Below are 18,925 nucleotides of genomic sequence, written 5' to 3'. Positions count from 1 at the left end.
AACGTATATGAACCGATCATCTACATTAGCTATGGACGAGGGCGTGGCTTCTAGGCCCCTGTAGTATTTGGTGACTCTAGAAATACGTCAGTATGACAATGTTTGGAGCATTTTCTTCTATATATTTCTCAGTGTTTTTTCTTGCTGCTTAGCAGAAGCGGTTGCAGTCTCAGACTGACATCCATAGGAACGTTATCCATATTCAATAATCTTCAGTTCCTGAAGATGCAAATTTTCCTTCAGAATTTATAGTTCCTGGCCATGACTCTCCTCAGAAGCGATGATACGAAGGCCTTGCTAGAGGCTAAGCCAAACGTGAATAGGCGAATAGCTTTCTGTTTTGGTGGATAATAAGCAATCTCTGAAAATTATGATTTCTTGGTGTTCTTGATTTTCTGGTTATCTCACAAAGTTGATTTATGGTATTCTACTTTGTTGTCTTGTTGGGTAAGTTTGACCAAAATTCAAAGTTCCGGAGTATGATGTGGAATATCTTGCGCGAGGATCTGGAGCCCTTGTGACAGCAGCGCTGATATTGTGCCAAAATTTAAAATGGTTCCGAGGTTTGGGGCAACAAGTCTCCTGATGAAATTCAAAGTTTCTGTGACATGTCAGGTTTCCTATTTCGTCTGTAGTATTTTGCTGAGCGCTTCCTGATCTATCAAGGACGCATCTTGCCTAAAAATCCCTACCTTTGCGCGAGTGTAGTCACTTCTGCGAAAGAATCTAAACTAAATTTTTACGCCCCTCTAAGTGAAATGGAGCACAGAGCCTTACTTTTCAGTCGAGCAGCAGTGACATGATCTAGTTTGGGCAGCCTTCTCCGAAAAGAGAAGTTTCGGGGCACGAGCGACTTCGAGTCTTGCTGAGGAGATTCGGCGCAAACGTAATCTCTGGATACGGCAGGGACAGATTCTGCATAATGTCTAAAGCATAAGTTTCAGTATCGTGGGTATGTACTAGGTCTCCGCTGTATTATAAAATTTTAATTAGAACGGGTCGAATTATTATCATTATTATTAGAATTATTTGCATTACTTAGAGCTGTCATATTTCTATAGAAAAAAGAGAAAAGGTCACGACTTTATCAAACAAGAATTCACAGAACAAAGTGTTTACCAGACTTTTTGACCTGATAGTATAGAAGTGATCTCTTTATCAAATTTTTTGGACATTGACCTTACCAACCAACCCCTCTGAAAAAAAAAAGTAAAGCCCTGAATATCTCATATCTCATGTGATCTAGGAACAAACAGTACAGATCTGCAGTCGCTTATGCAAGATCAGCGTCAGGCACTCTCTAAACATGACTATAGATGCTGGAGCACGGGCAAAATGTATGCGCCTTCTTCTATAGATTAAAGGCTGAGCGGTTGGCCCACTGAAGTGAGGTTAAAAGGTCAACCAAACCTTTAAGAAGATAACAGGAACAACAGATGCCCGTTGTAAGAAACAGGGTGAAGATGTTCACAGATATAGCATTATTATTTGATAGCAATAAAGCTCTGTAGTTATGTGTTTAATAATGACCAACGTCTTTTTATTATGAAATAATTAAATTATATATCAATAAAAAGTTATAAACTTAATAGTCAACACTACAGCGCAAAGAGACTTCGCATAAGAAATTCGCTGAGTCAACAGTAGATTAAATGTTAAAAGCTGAAGAGAAATAAGGAAATGTCTGGTTAGACATTAACGTTTACTTATTCATTCAATCTAACGCATTCATCTAAGGGAAGAAAGAAGTTTATTCTTCTTAAAAATAATAAAAATAATTGCCCTTGCCATTCGGGCTCGGCCCTTCGCTATTTTTAAAAGTCGTTTATGAAGCACTCGTGTTGCGCATGTATGTATTTATGCAAAAAGCACTAAGGGGAGAAAGAGAGAGAGAGAGAGAGAGGAAGGAGAGAGAGAGAGAGAGAGAGAGAGCGAGTTAATATACAATTCCTAACTCTTTTTCTGTGCCCGAGAGTAAACACCGAAGACAGAACTTCCTCTTATTATATCGTCGTTCCATCTGACGCCTGATTAGCCCCTGCAGCTTCTGAGAAACTTCATTTCTTTCTTTCTTTTCCCCCTCGCTTGAAGTTGTTTGTTTTTCCGAAGTCAGTCTGCGGGATGAGAGAAACCTCAAGATGCGAAGTTCCAGGAAGGAAAGTCCTCATAAACATCGAGAAGAAATATTGCAGGGTTCGGGGGTCCTTCTCTTTAAACGCTGGCGCAGCAACTCCAGAGTAATACAAAATGATGATAATAAGAGAATTCTCTACTCTACGTTCTGCCGCTTTGCCAGATATTCATTTTACATCAGCTGACATAGCGGAGAGTTATAACTGCACTCATACTGACCCATATTCTCTTTCTCTATTTGTGTGTGTGTGTATATGTATGTATGTATTTGTGTGTGTGTATGCTTCGAGAGCCTAACTTTTTCTCGATGGTAGATATTGTCGAAGATGAAAGCCATTTCAGCATCGATCAATTTCTTTTCGGTATTTTCTATTTTCTGTAGGATTTCTTTCCTCCAGTAAAGGACGTCGACAGGGAAATCATAAGTTCCTGGAATGCCGGTGAATTTATTTGATAATTTAATACCTCAAACAACTGCTATTTTGTCTGTTCTCTAGAGGAATAACTTGTGAATTGGATATTGAAAGTTATGTATTGTTTAATGTTTGTATTTTTGTGAAAATAAAAAATGTCACCGTGTATGTAATAAGAATTATATATATATATATATAATATATATATATATATATATATATATGTGTGTGTGTGTGTGTGTGTGTGTGTGTGTGTGTGTGTGTGTGTTGAGAAGGAGAGAGGGAGAGTCAATCTTTCAAATGCAACGATAATACGCTACGTAAAATCACACCCGAAAAAATGATGATGGAAATCTTGAATCCCGCCAAATTTTTTCTCTCGACGCAAGTATTTATAGATAAAATGTCCCGATTCATTTGACTCTAGCTTCAAAGAATATATTATTCCAATTCTGTTATTAACGTAAAAACGGTTTAAGCTGACGTTTTAGGCCAATCTTTCGCACTCCAAAGTTTTGCAAAAAACGCAGAGCGAAAATTAATGTCAGAAACTATACAAACAAATAAAACGTTAGTCATTATTAGGTAACTGTTTTAATGCAGTCTTCTTGAGTTTGTGAAGAATCATTATCCTCTTAGTCAGTGAAATGCTTCACCAACTGGGTATATCACCAAGTTCACCAGGACTATACCATCAATTTTTGGCATTATTTTGTGAGTGTTAAGGAAACAGCGAGAGAGCTCTGAACCAACACATGAGGGGAACATCACTTGAAGTCACTGGCAGGATAATAGCTATTCATTCTAGTGCTTGAGGATATAATAATAATAATAACAGTGGAAATCTTTGATCATAATAGCAGTGTTTGTTCTGTATCAGTACTAAAATATAGATAACAGTATTAATTAAAAAGTAATAATAATAATGACAGTAATCAAGTCATATGTTGGTTCTCTAGTTATGCCACCAGCGTCACTGAACCCGGCCCCCTCCCCCGCCCGTTCCTGAAAACCTGTGCATGAAATATGTACCGTTTGATACACTTTTTCTTATCCCTACAGATATGTATTTGTTTCAAGGCCAGTTTTCGCACAGAAAACTACAAAATTCATTGAGATTAGTAAACTTCTGGAATTTTCGGATGGCTTGGTCCAAATGTTGCTGGTCTTTGATTTTCAGTCACTCGATTATGTTAAGATAGGCAAATCATGACCTCTACTGATAACATAAGTTTTACCCTTTCCAAAGAGCAGATATTCTTGAAACCTGGAACTTATTTATTGTCGTTTATTACGCACATACCTCAAAAGACCCCTTTAAAAATATCCATAGGGGATACAACTGCCACTCAACGTATTTTCGAAGGCCTCTCCCGCACGTCAAAGGAAGGGGTTTTCCCCTTATGTGCAGGAATCAGATTCAAATATTACTTTAATTTACATAAAAATCAGAGTGAAGTCGGTTGCTGGTCACCACCACACTGATGCCTGTTCAGTAAAGTGCGTTTCAAAAGTTGAAGTGCTACTTTCGACATTGAGAACATTATCTTAGGGCTCGCTGCAAACGAGGAGACAAAATGTTATAAACCAGATCGTGGTCAAAGGGGAGAAAAACTTGTCGCCGCTCTTGACCCACGACAAGGATGAAGGACCCATAAAACTTTATTTTAGGACAATAGGAGAAGAAAATCCTCAAGGTCCCTGTTGCCATCGTCTTGCGACAAGACGATGACCTGCACGACGCTTCCTGTCCATTTAATGGACTCAATGAACTTCGGCTAGCACTGATGACAGTCCTACATGACTTGGACTGTAGGATCACAAATGTTTTGCTGTAGTGGAAAGCGTCCGTTGACTCTGTCTGTAGAAACCAGAGAAAAAAAAAAGCTGCATAAAGGTTTTGGAAGGAATTGAGGAAGTCTTGCTTTAAAGAACTCTGTTACAGCAGCTCAGTTTGGGATATGCCAAACAAGATTATCAAGAGTACTATTTCTATAGCCATAGGGGTGTTTTACGGTTCAATCTGCAAAGAAAGATAGATCCTGGATACAGTGATATGAAAAAAATATACATACTGCTTAATGAGTTAAAAGTACACATAAACAGTTTGCAGCCACAAGCAGAAAAAGACAATGTTAAAGGCAATGTGTGACCTTGGATTCTGGAGATATACCTGTTGTCACCTTGTTAACAAATAATCCTACTATTTCCCTCAATGGCTGGTTAAATTTTGGTGAGCAGTAAGCATATATTGAAGATTTGTAAAAATTGTAAACTTCATCTAAAATTCATAAAATTAATTGATTAGTGCTAAGACAAAAATCGTATTGAATTTAATTCTGAGCTGTGTTCAAGATTCCTTGAACTGCTGCTGATGGGACTTTCATATATAGCGTTCCTCCACTCAACAGTAGAAAGGCAGGGTTATGAATGACTTGCTGGTAGCAAAAAGTCTCAAACGCCCACAATCTGGAAGGATTAAATAAGCTACTTGTGAGCTCATGGAAAACACGGTATGATTAAGTTGACATAAGTATCAAGCCCTCAGGCACCTTTAACGGTTTCTCCTTACTCATATTATACCCTAAGGTTGAGACAAAAGAAGAGGATGTAGGAGGAATAGAATCTGAATCTCAAGAGCAGAGGAAAGAGAGGAAACACTGCGGATAGCAAAGCGGCTGAGGAAAGACAGACTGCTAAATCTTCCAAAGAAACGACCTCCACGGACTCACAAACTAAGTCTAAAAGCTTCCGGAGACCTTCCTCAGCTTAACTACCGCAGGAGCTGCCTGACCGTTTCAGAACACAATGAAAATGTCCACATTTTCTAAAGAGAGTTCTCAACAAACAGTGAAAGCAGAAAAAGTAAGAAGGCGAACAATGGAGAAAACCCTGTAGAAATTCCGATAATTTTCCTCACTTAGCATTTGTTTCAAGTAATAGAATAAGTATAAAGACCCATATTGAAGTTTTAAGTGAATCCTTGTTTACATATGCACTTTATGAGAGGATTTATTGCCGTAGGCTTATATGTAGTGTTGGTAGTTAGTAAATTGACTGAGAGAGAGAGAGAGAGAGAGAGAGAGAGAGAGAGAGAGAGAGACTTAGCAGAAAGGATTAAGTTCAAAATTAAAATCTTAGTTCAGTTCCTTAGAGCTTCCTTAGTTACAAGTAAAACGAGCTTCTTGTCTTAATTCACAATCCAACGAGCTAGTGTGTGCAGCTCTTTCTAGAACACATTTCCGTAGACCTTTGGCTAATGGTTGTTCGCGACGAATCGGCTATCGATCAAGAGACCTCACATCTATCACCCACTGAGCCTGCCTCTCTTTTGTCTTTTTCTCCCATGCGTGACGCCAAAATAAAAACAAGTAAAATATGCGCCGAAGTTTCTTTGGTGCAATCTAGTTTTCTGTACAGCGTATAAAGAAGGCCATCGAAAATAGATCTATCTTTCGGCGGTCTTGGTTTAATGCTGTATGAGCCGCAGCCCTTGAAACTCTCAGCCGGACGTGGGAGCCTGGCCTATGTCGTTGCGTTGCCAGACGCACGATTATGTCTGACTTTCACCTTAAATGAGGTAAAAAAAAAAAACACTACTTAGGCTAGAGCGCTGCAGTTTGGTATGTTGGATGATTGGAAGGTGGATGATCAACATAACAATTTGCAGCCCTCTAGCCTCAGTAGTTTTTAAGATCTGAGGGCAGACAGAAAAAGTGCGGACGGACAGACAAAGCCATCTCAATAGTGGTTTTTTTATGCCTCTCTTTCCTATTTTAAAAGTTCCTATAGTGAGTACGAGATCATCTGTACTAGTGGAGAGGATGTGCAGTTTTATATTTACAAAGGAAGAACCAGTAGCTATAAAAATAGGCACTGGATCTTTTAAACCACTGTTGTTTCTTCCCTCATTTAACTCATCATTTGCCTTAATGTAGTGGTCGTTTTCTAAACGCTGTTTTGTGTAATACAGTATATATATATATATATATATATATATATATATATATATATATATATATATATATATATATATATATATATATATATACAGAGAGAGAGAGAGAGAGATCGTACATAACTATTTATGTGTACAAAACACATTGACCTTTGATATATAGAGTGCTTCTTTTAACCAGATTTGATTTGATGTGACAGTAGTAGAAGCAATCACTTTGCCATGCCTAGCGAATACCCCACCAGCGATAGAAGAAGAGAGGGAGCGGCCGGGAACGGAATGGCTGTTACGTGAACGAGAAGGAAGACGAATGACAAAAGCAATTTAGCCCTGGCCATATTTCCAGAATAACACCGTCCCTCCGCAATTCTGATGGGCCAAACACATCCCATCCCCTTTTAGCAAAGGCGTGGGAAGGTGCAGACGAAATAATTGGATGGGAAGAATGAGAGATCAGGCTTTCTAGGGGAGGGGAAGTGTGGGGAAGGGCTACGATCACGTGGCATGGGGCTCGAGTCTCACCCGAGACTACATTGGGCTTCTTAGGGACCCTATTTGTTTACTCGAATCCGAGAAAAGGGTTGATTGCAGGGACAAATTCATATGATGATTACAGTGACTGATTTCATTCATAATGAAGTAACGTATTACAGCAGCGACGGACAGAGGAGGTAGCATGTGCCTAAATTAGTAAAACACTATCAATCTGCATAAATAATGAGGAACGCTTTATAGCAGAGCAGAGAAACTCACTTCAAGACCACAGTTTGTCCTCAAAATGAACAGTGATTAATAAGCGATCGAGGAGCTGTACGCTCGCTCCTTGGTCCACCAAAACGGGAAAGAGAAAAGTTTCTGTTGCCATTCATTTCGAAAAGCACAATATTATCATCCCACGCGACTCCATCTTTAAAGCTCGGAACAACTTTGCCCAGGCTACTCATATGATTTTATTTTCTTTTATGTACAATATGCAGTGTACAAAATACATTAAGCTTTAATTACAATATTGTGTGCGAATTTTCAAGTAAATAGTTTGTTTGTTTGTATGGTGTTTTTACGTTGAATGAAACCAGTTGTTATTCAGCTTTACGTGACTTCCGAACCACGTCAGAAGTGAACTTCTACCACCAGAAATACACATCTCTAACCCTTCAGTGGAATGCCCGAGAATCGAACTCGCGGCCACCGAGGTGGTACGCCAACACCATACCGACCACGTCACTGAGGCGCTTCAAGTAAATGGTATTCTACAGATTGTTTTCATATACAACACTCAATGATAAACTCAAATAGCTCTCTCTTTTTTTATAATTGAACAGATGTTCAGAGTGCAATAATTACCTTATATTCCATAAGAGTAGTCTAGAATTTGTCGTCACAGACAATAATGAATATGCTTGTTGACCACGTAAATAATGGTGATGGCCAGGCTTCGTGGTTTCCCAACTCCATTTGCTTAGTTGTTTATTCATGACGTTTTCAACGATGTCACCTGAATGAACGATTCATGAATTGTTGTTCTTGTTCACGTGTCACCCGTTGCTTCTCTTTTGTTCGTTCACTTGATTTTCAATTCACTAACCTACCTCCCTATCCTCTTGTTGACTTATAAAATCAAATTTGCAATTACAAAGATAAAAAAATATCCAAGCTTCAAGGAATAAACTCGCGAAAAGAACATTTTACAACGCAATAGTTATATCTGAACTCTCTCTCTCTCTCTCTCTCTCTCTCTCTCTCTCTCAACGTACGCACTTGCGCACAATTTTAAGACTACTGACTGTTAAAGTAATATTGTGTTTGAGGCATATTATAAGAATATAGAATTAGTTTATAAAGCAAGTAGTGTCGTTGTTTACCACGAAATCTAAAAAAAATAAGAGCGCAATCGATGTTAACTGGAGGAAAATGACTATCTGCTCACAAGGAATCGGGAGCAATCAGCTGCTATCAAACAATGAAGACAAGTGCTATTACTGTACATTAACCCATCATGCTAACACAGTGACTTCCCATGCCATGACAAAAGCTTCCTTAATGCTTCGGTAAGATTCTATCCTAGCTGCCAATTAACCACGTACATTGTGATATAAGTACTGAACACCTGCTCCCACTACGCTTCAGTAAAGTACCCATTTTAACCGCTCATTCGTCAAATTGAGATGAAGCCCCTTGACAGGGAATCTCTAAACTTCAACACCATTAAGAAGACAAAACAAGTCGCCTCATTTCAAAGGACATCTGGGCAGGGATGTACTGGGTAAAAGAATCTCCTACTCACAAGGAGCCATCTGTCGAAAAAGCAAAAAATGAAATGTTGACCTTTAGAGGGAGCCGTGGCACTGAAAAACTGCAGAGGTCAAACCTATTTGGTGATAACCACCACTCCTAAAGTGCCTGCCTATCAGGTTTCATCAACATCTGAGGAAAGCAGAATGATAAAAAGTACAGTTTTGGCCTCCAGTTGACCTCTGGCCTTAAAAATACGTCAAACTAAAAACATTTCGTGAAAGCAGTCTCCATGTATACAGAATGACCATGTTTCCTAAACAAGAAATCAAAATAAGATGCTGAGCTTCAAGCATACATGGAGAATAGCTAAGGTTAAGATAAACCTAATGAAAGGCACCTTGAAAAAATGTCACTTTTGGAAATAGCAGAAAAAGTGTCATCATGACTTAGTGCTGAATTCTGAAGACCAAAGAACCCGAATCATGATCATTTTTAGGGATCTAGAAAACAAGGGTTTTAAAGTTTTATTCATAGTAAACCTGTTACCTTTCAAAAGACAGCTCAAGGTAAACTATTCGGGAACATAACCACCTATTCTGAACCAAAGTACTTACCAAATTTCACGGAAAGCAAAGGAGACAGGGATGGAGGAGAGTAATAGTGACCATGATAAAACAATGCCTCATAACGTTGTCGAATAATAATAACACCTGATTTAGTCATTATCACTAATATTGTTGTTGTCCTCCAACCGCATAACCGGATGGAATCAGTGATCGTAAAGGTCTGATGCAATTAGCTGAGGACGTCAAGACGTGAACCGTATTTATAACCACTTGGGTGCTCAACATATTCATACTTGATATATATATATATATATATATATATATATATATATATATATATATAGATATATATATAGATATATATATATATATATATATATACCTAGCTTAAGCTTTCACTCTCAAATTAAAAAAGGTAAATTTCAAAATATAAAAAATAAAAAATCAAATAAAAAAAAAGTCAAAGTCAAATAAAAAAAGGTGAAAATCAAATTAAACTAGGTCAAACTCAAATTTAAAAAGAAAAATATGAACTTCAGATTTAAAAAGATGAACTTCAAATTAAAATAAATCAATTTCAATGTAAAACAAATTGTTGAATATATGACTTTGTGTAAAAAGTATTTTTTAAGTTGATTGTAAGCTTGACATCGGATATGAAGTAGCCATATTTATAAGACATCGGGTATGCATTAGCCATATTTATAAAACACTACAGTAATTATACAAAAGAGCAATAAAAATCCATCTTTTTCTTTGTCTACAGCTTTTCTCCATATATGGGGTCACTGTATCCTGTAAGCCTTTTCCGTCTTCTTCTATACTGCGTATTACGCTCTCTTAGACTCAGTGTATCAAATGGCATACAGGAAATGAGTCTAGAGAGGGTGATGCGTAGTATAGAAGAAGACGGAAAAGGCTTACAGAAAACAGTTACCCCATATAAAGATGGGGAAGAGCTGTAGACTAAGAAAAAGACGGATTGCTATAGTTCTTTTTTTATAATTAATGTAGTGTTTTATAAATATGGCTAATGCATATCTGATGTCAAGTTTACAATCAACTAAAAAATTATACTTTTTACGCAGTCATATATTTAATAATTTGTTTTAAATTGAAACTGATTTATTTTAATTTGAAGTTCATCTTTTTCAATCTGAAGTTTAACTCTCTTCATTTGAATTTGACCTTTTTTAATTTGAAATCCGCTTTTTGTAATTTGAGGGTAAAAAGCCGTAGCTATCTCTGTGTGTGTATATATATATAATATATATATATATATATATATATATATATATATATATATATATATATATATATATATATGTGTGTGTGTGTGTGTGTGTGTGTGTGTATTACACGTTGCAGTGCACGCGGCAAGACAGGGAAAGCTGCCCGAAACAAGGCAGATCCTGCCAGAAAGTGTGTTAAAGGGCCTTCTCCCACAAGTGACCTCAGACGAGCTTATTGCAAACCGACAAGTCGAATGATTTGTGGAGGCGAGCCTTGTGTTCAACACTTGCTCACAGTATTCTACACGGTACCTGTTAAAAGTGAATCTAACGTGTTCAACGAAGACGATAGAATGAAGCGAAGTTTTACATAGAGAGCGATTGTGTAAGTAGCATCTATGTATCAGTCGGTGTGAACAGCCTTGCAACAGAGAAGTGGATCCAGGTAGAAAGTGCGAGTGGTCCTTGTTTAGAAGGAAAGACTGTCATACTAGTTTACCAATCAGATCAGTGCGTGAAGAGCGTATAATAAATCTGACGAATTTGTTTAGACAAGCATATCGCCGTGCCTAAAAATTCTCGTTCAACGAAGTTGCTGTGGCTTTCATGTTAGTAGTTAGGAATTTATGAGGTGCGAATATTCGCAGTACTTCAAAGCAAAAGCTGTAGTAACTAACAACTATCTTACCTGCGGCCTCGAGGAAGCTCGAGTCGATATCCAGAGGACGAAAATTGCTGTAGAAATCTTGATCGGGGAGTTCATGATGAGGTCATGCGACTTCCAGTGTTATGAATATAGTACATATATTAGTTCTCTTTCTGCCTGAGGGGAAACCACTAGGGAGGCAAAGAGGGGAACCTATACTCTCACTGCAGTAGAGGAGTAGTACCTCTGGGAGGATGGACACGGCGTCGGGAGAGGTGGGGAGAGGCTGGGCACTCTTTCCTCCACTCTCTGCAGGACTCGTCTAGCGCACAGAAATCCTTCTCGTTCTCTTTCTCTTTTCTTTTCTTTCACGGATTCGAGCACACCAACCTCAGCCTATCTCATGGCCCGTTTTACTGTCACATTTCCGAAACCAAAACAAGTTCGTGGGACGGCACTTCGATCTTTCTCCTGATTGGTGAATCAGGTCTTCGTATTGAGACGTGTCATTATCAGATCTTTTTTCTTTTCTGAATTCCCCCGACGGAAAATAAAAGGTCGTCAGAATCCGTTCGATGTACTTGGAAAGCAGCACGCAAACACTAGACGATCGCCGCCTTTTTTCGCCGCTCCTTTCTTCGTATTTATGAATGGACTCGATCTGAGGGTGGATGAAGCCTCGTGATTTCAGAAAGATGTCTTATTTTCTGCCGAAAATGGGAATGACATCATTCGAGAAAGAAGCAGTACTTCTTTTTCAGTATATTTATCGCTTTCATTCGATAGTCGTCGCTTGTAAACCCTCCGGGAGTGACCGAAAAGATCTCGCCATTTCAAGAGCGACAGGCGTGAGGGGAAAACGTGACCGAACCCAACAACCACTGCGAGGCGTGTGTCGGGCCTTTGCCTCCAGGAGCGTTGGAGAGAGTAAGAGAGAGAGAGAGAGAGAGAGAGAGCTCGTAGAGGTGATGCTTCTGCCTCCTCCTCCTCCTCCTCCCCCTCCTCCAGTCCGCAACCCCTCCTCTTCTTCTTCCTTGTTTCTACTCATCCTTTGATGCCTTATCCATTGTCTGTCAACGAGTCTGTCTCGAAAGCCTACCCTTCCGTAACCAAATTAACCTAAATGCAAATTGAAAAGCACATTTCCTAAGATAATTAGCCGTCAAATTCTTTATACTGAGGCTACAGATACCAAATTAAACGATTAATCACGAAGCAATAATTATGCTGTCTGCGATTCTGCTTATACTTGTAAATTCTCTCTCTCTCTCTCTCTCTCTCTCTCTCTCTCTCTCTCTCTCTCTCTCTCTCTCGTGGTATTAGTGTGTAAGGCGCAAGCTCTTGTGCATCTAATAAGAATGAAACCGACAATGCAAATGTATTTTTGGGAAATATAAAGTTGATTTTAGTAACCATCAAATAATCATATCGATCGCCTAATCAGATTCATGTTTGTACCTTCGTTAATACGTCCTCTGAGCGCGAGGGACTGAATGGGTAATCGTGTGGATTGGGCACTTTGTACTCTCCTTTTTGGCTATCCCCTTCTCATTCATGTTGGCATACATATTCAGCATGGAATCCATACTAAGAGAGAGAGAGAGAGAGAGAGAGAGAGAGAGAGAGAGAGAGCGGGTATATTCAAACATTCCACTAAGTCCTCACATGAAAAAGCGGTCCCATTAAGGCACTAAAGATTCCTAGAGTTTTTCCTATATGGCTAAGAATGCCGAAAGCTTTCCGGAGGCGGAGATCTTTGTGCGTTTCTTTTCGGGGCAGAGCGGCAGCAGCATCAGGAGGTCACCCAGTCAGATGACTCCTGAAACTTCGGTGCTTGCTTCCTCCAGCCCAGCCATTGCTCCCATATCTGAAAGAGAAGTAAAGAGGACATCCTATGGTCTGTCGGCTTTAAAGACAGGTCACCACAATGCACTGATCACTTTTTCATAGTGCAGGTAAATTTTTTTGGGAGTTTGCTCTCTGCAGTGTACTATGCTTGAGTAACTTGAAAAGTGGTTGGTACTGATTTCCTGCTCGTCCTGTAGTAGTTTCTCATACAAAAATCACGTACAGCTTGTGTGATTTGTTTTTTTAGCATGTTTACAGCACAGAAAAAAAGCCTTGTTTTCACTAAAACAATAATGCCCAGTGTAGAAAAATGAAATAGTCTCATAATTATCAAGAGACTGGACTGCTCAAGACATTACACAAACTTCACATGGAAATTACCATGAAATGTCTTCCTCTTGGTGTTATTGAAAAAGTACGATATAACTTTCATCTATAAAACAAAATCACATCAATTGGGGACCAAGAAATGTGGAACACAATTAAATTCCGTCTGAGAATTAAGATCATAATTCATTTGTGGTAATTGTAAGGTTATATAGTATATATATGTATATATATAATATATATATATATATATATATATATATTATATATATAGATACATATATATAGATTATAATATTATAGATATATAGAGATATAGAAATTAATATATAATGAATACAGTATATATATATATAATACAATATTATATATATAGTATATATATGTAATCTATAGATATATATCGAAATATATATATAGAGTAATATAATATTAATAATCTATATATATATTATATATATATGCATGTGTTTGTTTGTTATATGTATATGTATGTCATATACATATATAAACATAATTCACTCGTGGTAACTGAAAAAATGGTTTTATATATATATATATATATCAGAATTTCACTAAAGCCGCTTCCGTTAAACAGCATATATATATATATATATATATATATATATATATATATATATATATATATATATATATATATATATACATATACATATATATATATATATATATATATATATATATACATATATATATATATATGTATATATATGCTGCTTAACGGAAGCGGCTTCAGTGAAATTCTGATAATCAAATGGTTTCTTTTGCCTTCCACTGATCTCCCCGTAAGTTCCCCTACCTTATAGCTCTTATTAAAGTGCATGTATTTATGTATTTATGCAAGAATGTATAGTAGTCTATATACATATATATATATATATATATATATATATATATATATATATATATATATATATATATATATATATATATATATATATATATATATATATATATAGGCGATTCGTCATCATGGAGATTTGAACTCCTGACTGGTTGGGAACCGACGACCACAGTAACGGCTTTCATTCGTAAAAATCATCTCCGTAGTCCTCGGTTCCCAACCTGTCTGGAGTTCGAATCTCCCTATTGACGAATCACTTATCACTTATAATTCTCCTTTGGTAAACTTTATCCTCGTGGTAGAGTGAATTGGATATGAAATGACATTTGAAGCTTCATGTTTTTATAACATAAATATATACACGCATATATATAAACATACATATACATACGTATTATATATATACACACACATATATATATATATATATATATACTATGTGTGTGTGTGTGTTTGTATGTATACACAATAGACTCAGGGGATAGGTGAAAAATTACAAATGTGTTAGCTCGAGCATTGTATTGGAAAAGAGTGTGACTGAAAGAGAAGTATTTTGGGAGTGAATGAAAACAGGAAAGGGGATATAGATGAGAACTGGGTGAGCAGATATGGATATCCTGGAATAAATGAGACTAAAGTGAGTCTTGGAATGCGCTTGGAAAGGCGTTTCACTGATGATCATGCATGGTATGCAAAGAAAGTTCGCAGATACTTGGATAAGGGTAATTGCTGATTAAATGTTCAAGTTATGCCATTACAGAGTAAATGAAGGACGGAGTTAATGAATATGATCAGAGGGTATAACTTATAATTATTTAGACGAAAAATAATCAAAATAGATGACAGTTCAAGTCAAGGTGGTAAGGGTGAAAAAAGTAGTTGAAACGAAAATTATGACCAGTGAGCTTGATAAGGTGCAAGGGAGAAGACATATATTTACTGAGAATGAAACTTGTAAATTGAGAAACACCTGAAGAAAATACGGTCCTTGGTCGATGGAGTGCATATGTTTAGTATTCCTTAATGCATAAGATAGAAAAAAAGGAAGAGATTTTGATTGAGAACGTCAAACAAATGACAAAGGATTTGATAGGTTAAGAACAATGTCGATTCAGAAAGAGAAGGAAGCGTGTAGAGAAAGTGTTTATTATGAGCCAGCTATGTACAAAAATTCATTTGTCTATGCAGCTAAATAGAGCTTGTGCTACTATCAAATGAGAGGTCATTTGAAGAGTGTAGGGGATATATGGTATAGAAAATAAGACGAAAAAGTTTTTCGATTTAAATGAAGCATGTATTAAAATTTGTAGCCAGCTAAGAGAATGGTGTGTTATATCCACTGCTGCTCCCTATTGTCATTAAGGATGAGAAATGTGTGAAGTCAGAGAAAGGACAACAGATGCTGGTGCAAAATGCATATTACGAAATAAGATTGGAAAACTGAGTGCAAATTGCCTGATGTTTGCGGAGGATACAGTACAGATTGAAAATACTGAAAAGAAACTGCAGAAACTAGACAGTTTGGAATTATTTGTAAGAAAACAACTCTGAGAGTTATGTTGGGCAAGATTAATGTTATGAGGGTTTAAGAAATCAAATGAACCTACGGAGTGTGGGAGAATGGAAGCAGTTGGTCTGTGTTGAGTTAAAAAATAGAATAAGTTAGGAAGAAAGCAGGATTGAAAGAAAGATAAAGAGGAAACTTCGTCTCTAAGGAAATCAGGATTGAAATATATGAAACTATTGTTGAACCAACTCTTGTTTAATTGAACTGTGTGCATTAAATACAAATGAAAAGAAGGCTAAAGCTGTTGAAATGAAGGATTAAAATAGTAAATCGTATGTGCCATAATGACAACTGAAATGGTGAGAAATGTGAATATATGTATAATTGGAAAATAGGTTATGTGATGTGAAAGGATCCTTCAGAGATGGTTCTGACATATTGAAAGAATGAAGGATAAGTAAGTGAAAAGAGCACATAATTCTTTATTTTCAAGAGGAAAGAGGAGAAGGCGTTGAAAGCGCTGGATATATGTCGTGAAAGAGGTATTGGAAAGTAAAGGCCTTAATGTTAAGGAAGTTAGCTTTCATGAAAGATCTAGGTAAGTGGCACAGTGGGGGGATTCGCCTTGCTGTTGGTGTGTAGGTAGATGAAGCATTTAATGTTGCGTACGTTATCTACACAGAGTTTTCATTTACGACTCAGAAGTTAATGTATAAATGTGACAATGATAACTATCACCCCTTCCCGCGTTTTCTCTGAAGCCACTTGTATATATATATATATATATAATATATATATATATATATCTATATATCTAGTATATATATATAATATATGAGAGAGAGGAGAGATGAGAAGAGAGAGACGAGAGAGAGAGAGAGAGAGATAAACAAGCAAGCATGAAAACAAGCGATAGGGTCAAGGGAGGGAGAACAACGAATCAGGAAGTCAGACGCATCCTTAATAACGCCTCATTACTAACGTAGACAAACACAGGAAGCAATCATTACAACACAATACCAAGGTCACTACAAGTACTCTCTGAATGACTGTGGGAATTTGTATAGTGTTGTCAGGTTCATTAAGCATTTGAATTATAAGCTCGATAAGTTTTGATCCCTGTAAACACAGATTTAGAACATACCGTTTACTTCATGAATTTTGCATTCCGTTTACTTCATGAGTTTTGCATTGAAGCTGGAATATATACATAAAAGTTAAGCCAACAGTCAAACGCTGGGACCTATGAGATCAATCAGCGCTGAAAGGGAAATTTAGAGTAAAAGGTTTTAAAGGTGTAACGGGAGGAAAATCTCGATGTTGCACTATGAAGAATATATTAGGAGAGGTTGGAAAGGAACATGGAAGATAGAGAATATGAATAGAGGTACAGTAAAAAGAATGAAAAGGGTTGCAGCAAGGGGCGGAGAAGGTGGAGAGAATTGGTATTTACTTATAACTCAGCGAAGAAACAATGCCTTTGCTTAGAACCCAATTAAATAATTTACGTTTTCGAAATTCCCACTTCTTTTCTTTTTTTTCTCGGAAATCATTATTACGTATTAATGAATCTCGCAATATATATATCTCTTAAAAATTTGATCACGTTCATAATACCTACAAATTAGAATGGAACAAGTAAAATGATACTTTGTACTGGTAGAAAAAGGAAGTGATATTTCCTGACCGCTCATTCAGCAGCTGTTGTTGTTGGGTCAGTTAAAGTTAGAAGCAAAGGATTCTTTTGTCGTTTCAATTTGTCCTCTGATTTTGGAGCCACATTTCCCAATTGTTTACTCACGCTTCCATTTTTTTTCTGTAAAAGAAAACTACTGAGATAGCTTTGTCTGTCCAACCTCAGATCTTAAAATGTAATAAGGCTAGAGGGCTGCAAATTGGCATGTTGATCATGCACCCTCCAATCGTCAAGCGTACCAAAATTCAGCCTTTTATCACAAGTAGTATTTATTTTATTTAAAGTTAAGGTTAGCCATGGATTATGCTTCTGGCAGGGCCGACGCACCTTCACGTGAACGCATCTGGGGAGCAGCTGAGCGCTGCCCGGTCATAGCTGACAGTTTCATACTGCAGCACATCGAGAGTTTTATACAGCATTATACGCTGTACAGGAAACTTCTTCAGCGTCTTTTTTACTTGTTTTCCGCTCATCTTAACAAGCTTCTCTATGAACTTCCCCGCGGTGCCGTGCTGATTTGTGCCTTCCCTCGAGTCTATCTCTATGTCCTCATCAGCTTCCTCTGCCTACATCGACAAAAGAAACCTTTTTTGACATTCGTTGCACCTAAAAATGATGTCTTCCCTTACCATAATACTATTTTTACTCTGCCATCACATTGCTAGTGGTACCTCCCGTTAAAACTTCACATTTAACGAAATTTCCAAAATTCTGATGTACCAGAGCTATTACAAGCAGAATTGTATGATCGGGACTCAAGAAGAGCTTGTTGGGGTGGTACGACATATTTTATTCAACACCTGTGACTTGTGAGAATAAGAACAAAAGCAGCTTAGGCGGCTCTGGTAAACTATCCACGTAAAGTGATGACATCCTCACATCTGTCCCGCCATTTTTTCAGAATCTTGGACACGTGACAATGAGTAACTGGTCATAACCAGGGTAGAGAGAGAGAGAGAGAGAGAGAAACCCCGAATGAGTCAGTCTGCTATATTTGAGAAAACTGCAATCGCCTCCTTCGATTCGTCATTTTCACATATTCATGAAACTTCAAAAATCCTGTAGAAGTGCTGAGGTAGTCGAGAATATCAGTGGTAATAATGATTGTGTTAAAGTCAGAATGTAATTCTGTGAGATTTCCCTACCGAAGGAAGTAATCAATTCTGTTCACCTTCCAGACACTTTCTGAATTTGTAACTAGACAAATTAAGTGGTCTTAAGAAATGGCTTGGTAAAGTTGACTGCATTTGGATGGTTTAAAAGAAAACTTCTCTTTAATGTGATGCGTTTAATGAGTCGAGGTTACTGTATAAATGAGTGTCAGGTAAAAGCTCAGAGATTTTGAATGGTGGTGCAAAAATGATACAAGACTGTTAGGTGCAATTACAGTAAAAGGGAATGTCATACCAGTTGTCATTTTAAGAAGGCTCATGCAACGCACCTGACTCACAGGCGAGCCTTTCTCTGCAGAAGAGCCTCTGGAGAAATCCATTTAAGGG

General features: G+C 37.4%; 1 protein-coding gene and 1 long non-coding RNA gene across 2 annotated transcripts in view; one reads left to right on the top strand and one right to left on the bottom strand.

Annotated features, from left to right (window-relative positions):
* LOC135207261 (uncharacterized) overlaps positions 1 to 12,098 on the bottom strand; it is a 183,315-nt gene extending 171,217 nt beyond the window's left edge. The window contains exon 1 of the mRNA XM_064238915.1: positions 11,226 to 12,098. Coding sequence (XP_064094985.1) covers positions 11,226 to 11,300 — 75 coding nt within the window. The 5' untranslated portion in view covers positions 11,301 to 12,098. The remainder of the gene's footprint in view (positions 1 to 11,225) is intronic.
* Positions 1 to 18,925, top strand: part of LOC135207262 (uncharacterized) — a 147,493-nt gene that overhangs the window by 84,210 nt on the left and 44,358 nt on the right. The window lies entirely within an intron of this gene.

This window comes from Macrobrachium nipponense, chromosome 32 (assembly GCF_015104395.2).
Source record: "Macrobrachium nipponense isolate FS-2020 chromosome 32, ASM1510439v2, whole genome shotgun sequence".
NCBI lineage: Eukaryota > Metazoa > Arthropoda > Malacostraca > Decapoda > Palaemonidae > Macrobrachium > Macrobrachium nipponense.
The sequence above is the reverse complement of the archived record's forward strand: the minus strand, read 5'-3'. Positions and strand labels throughout refer to the sequence as shown.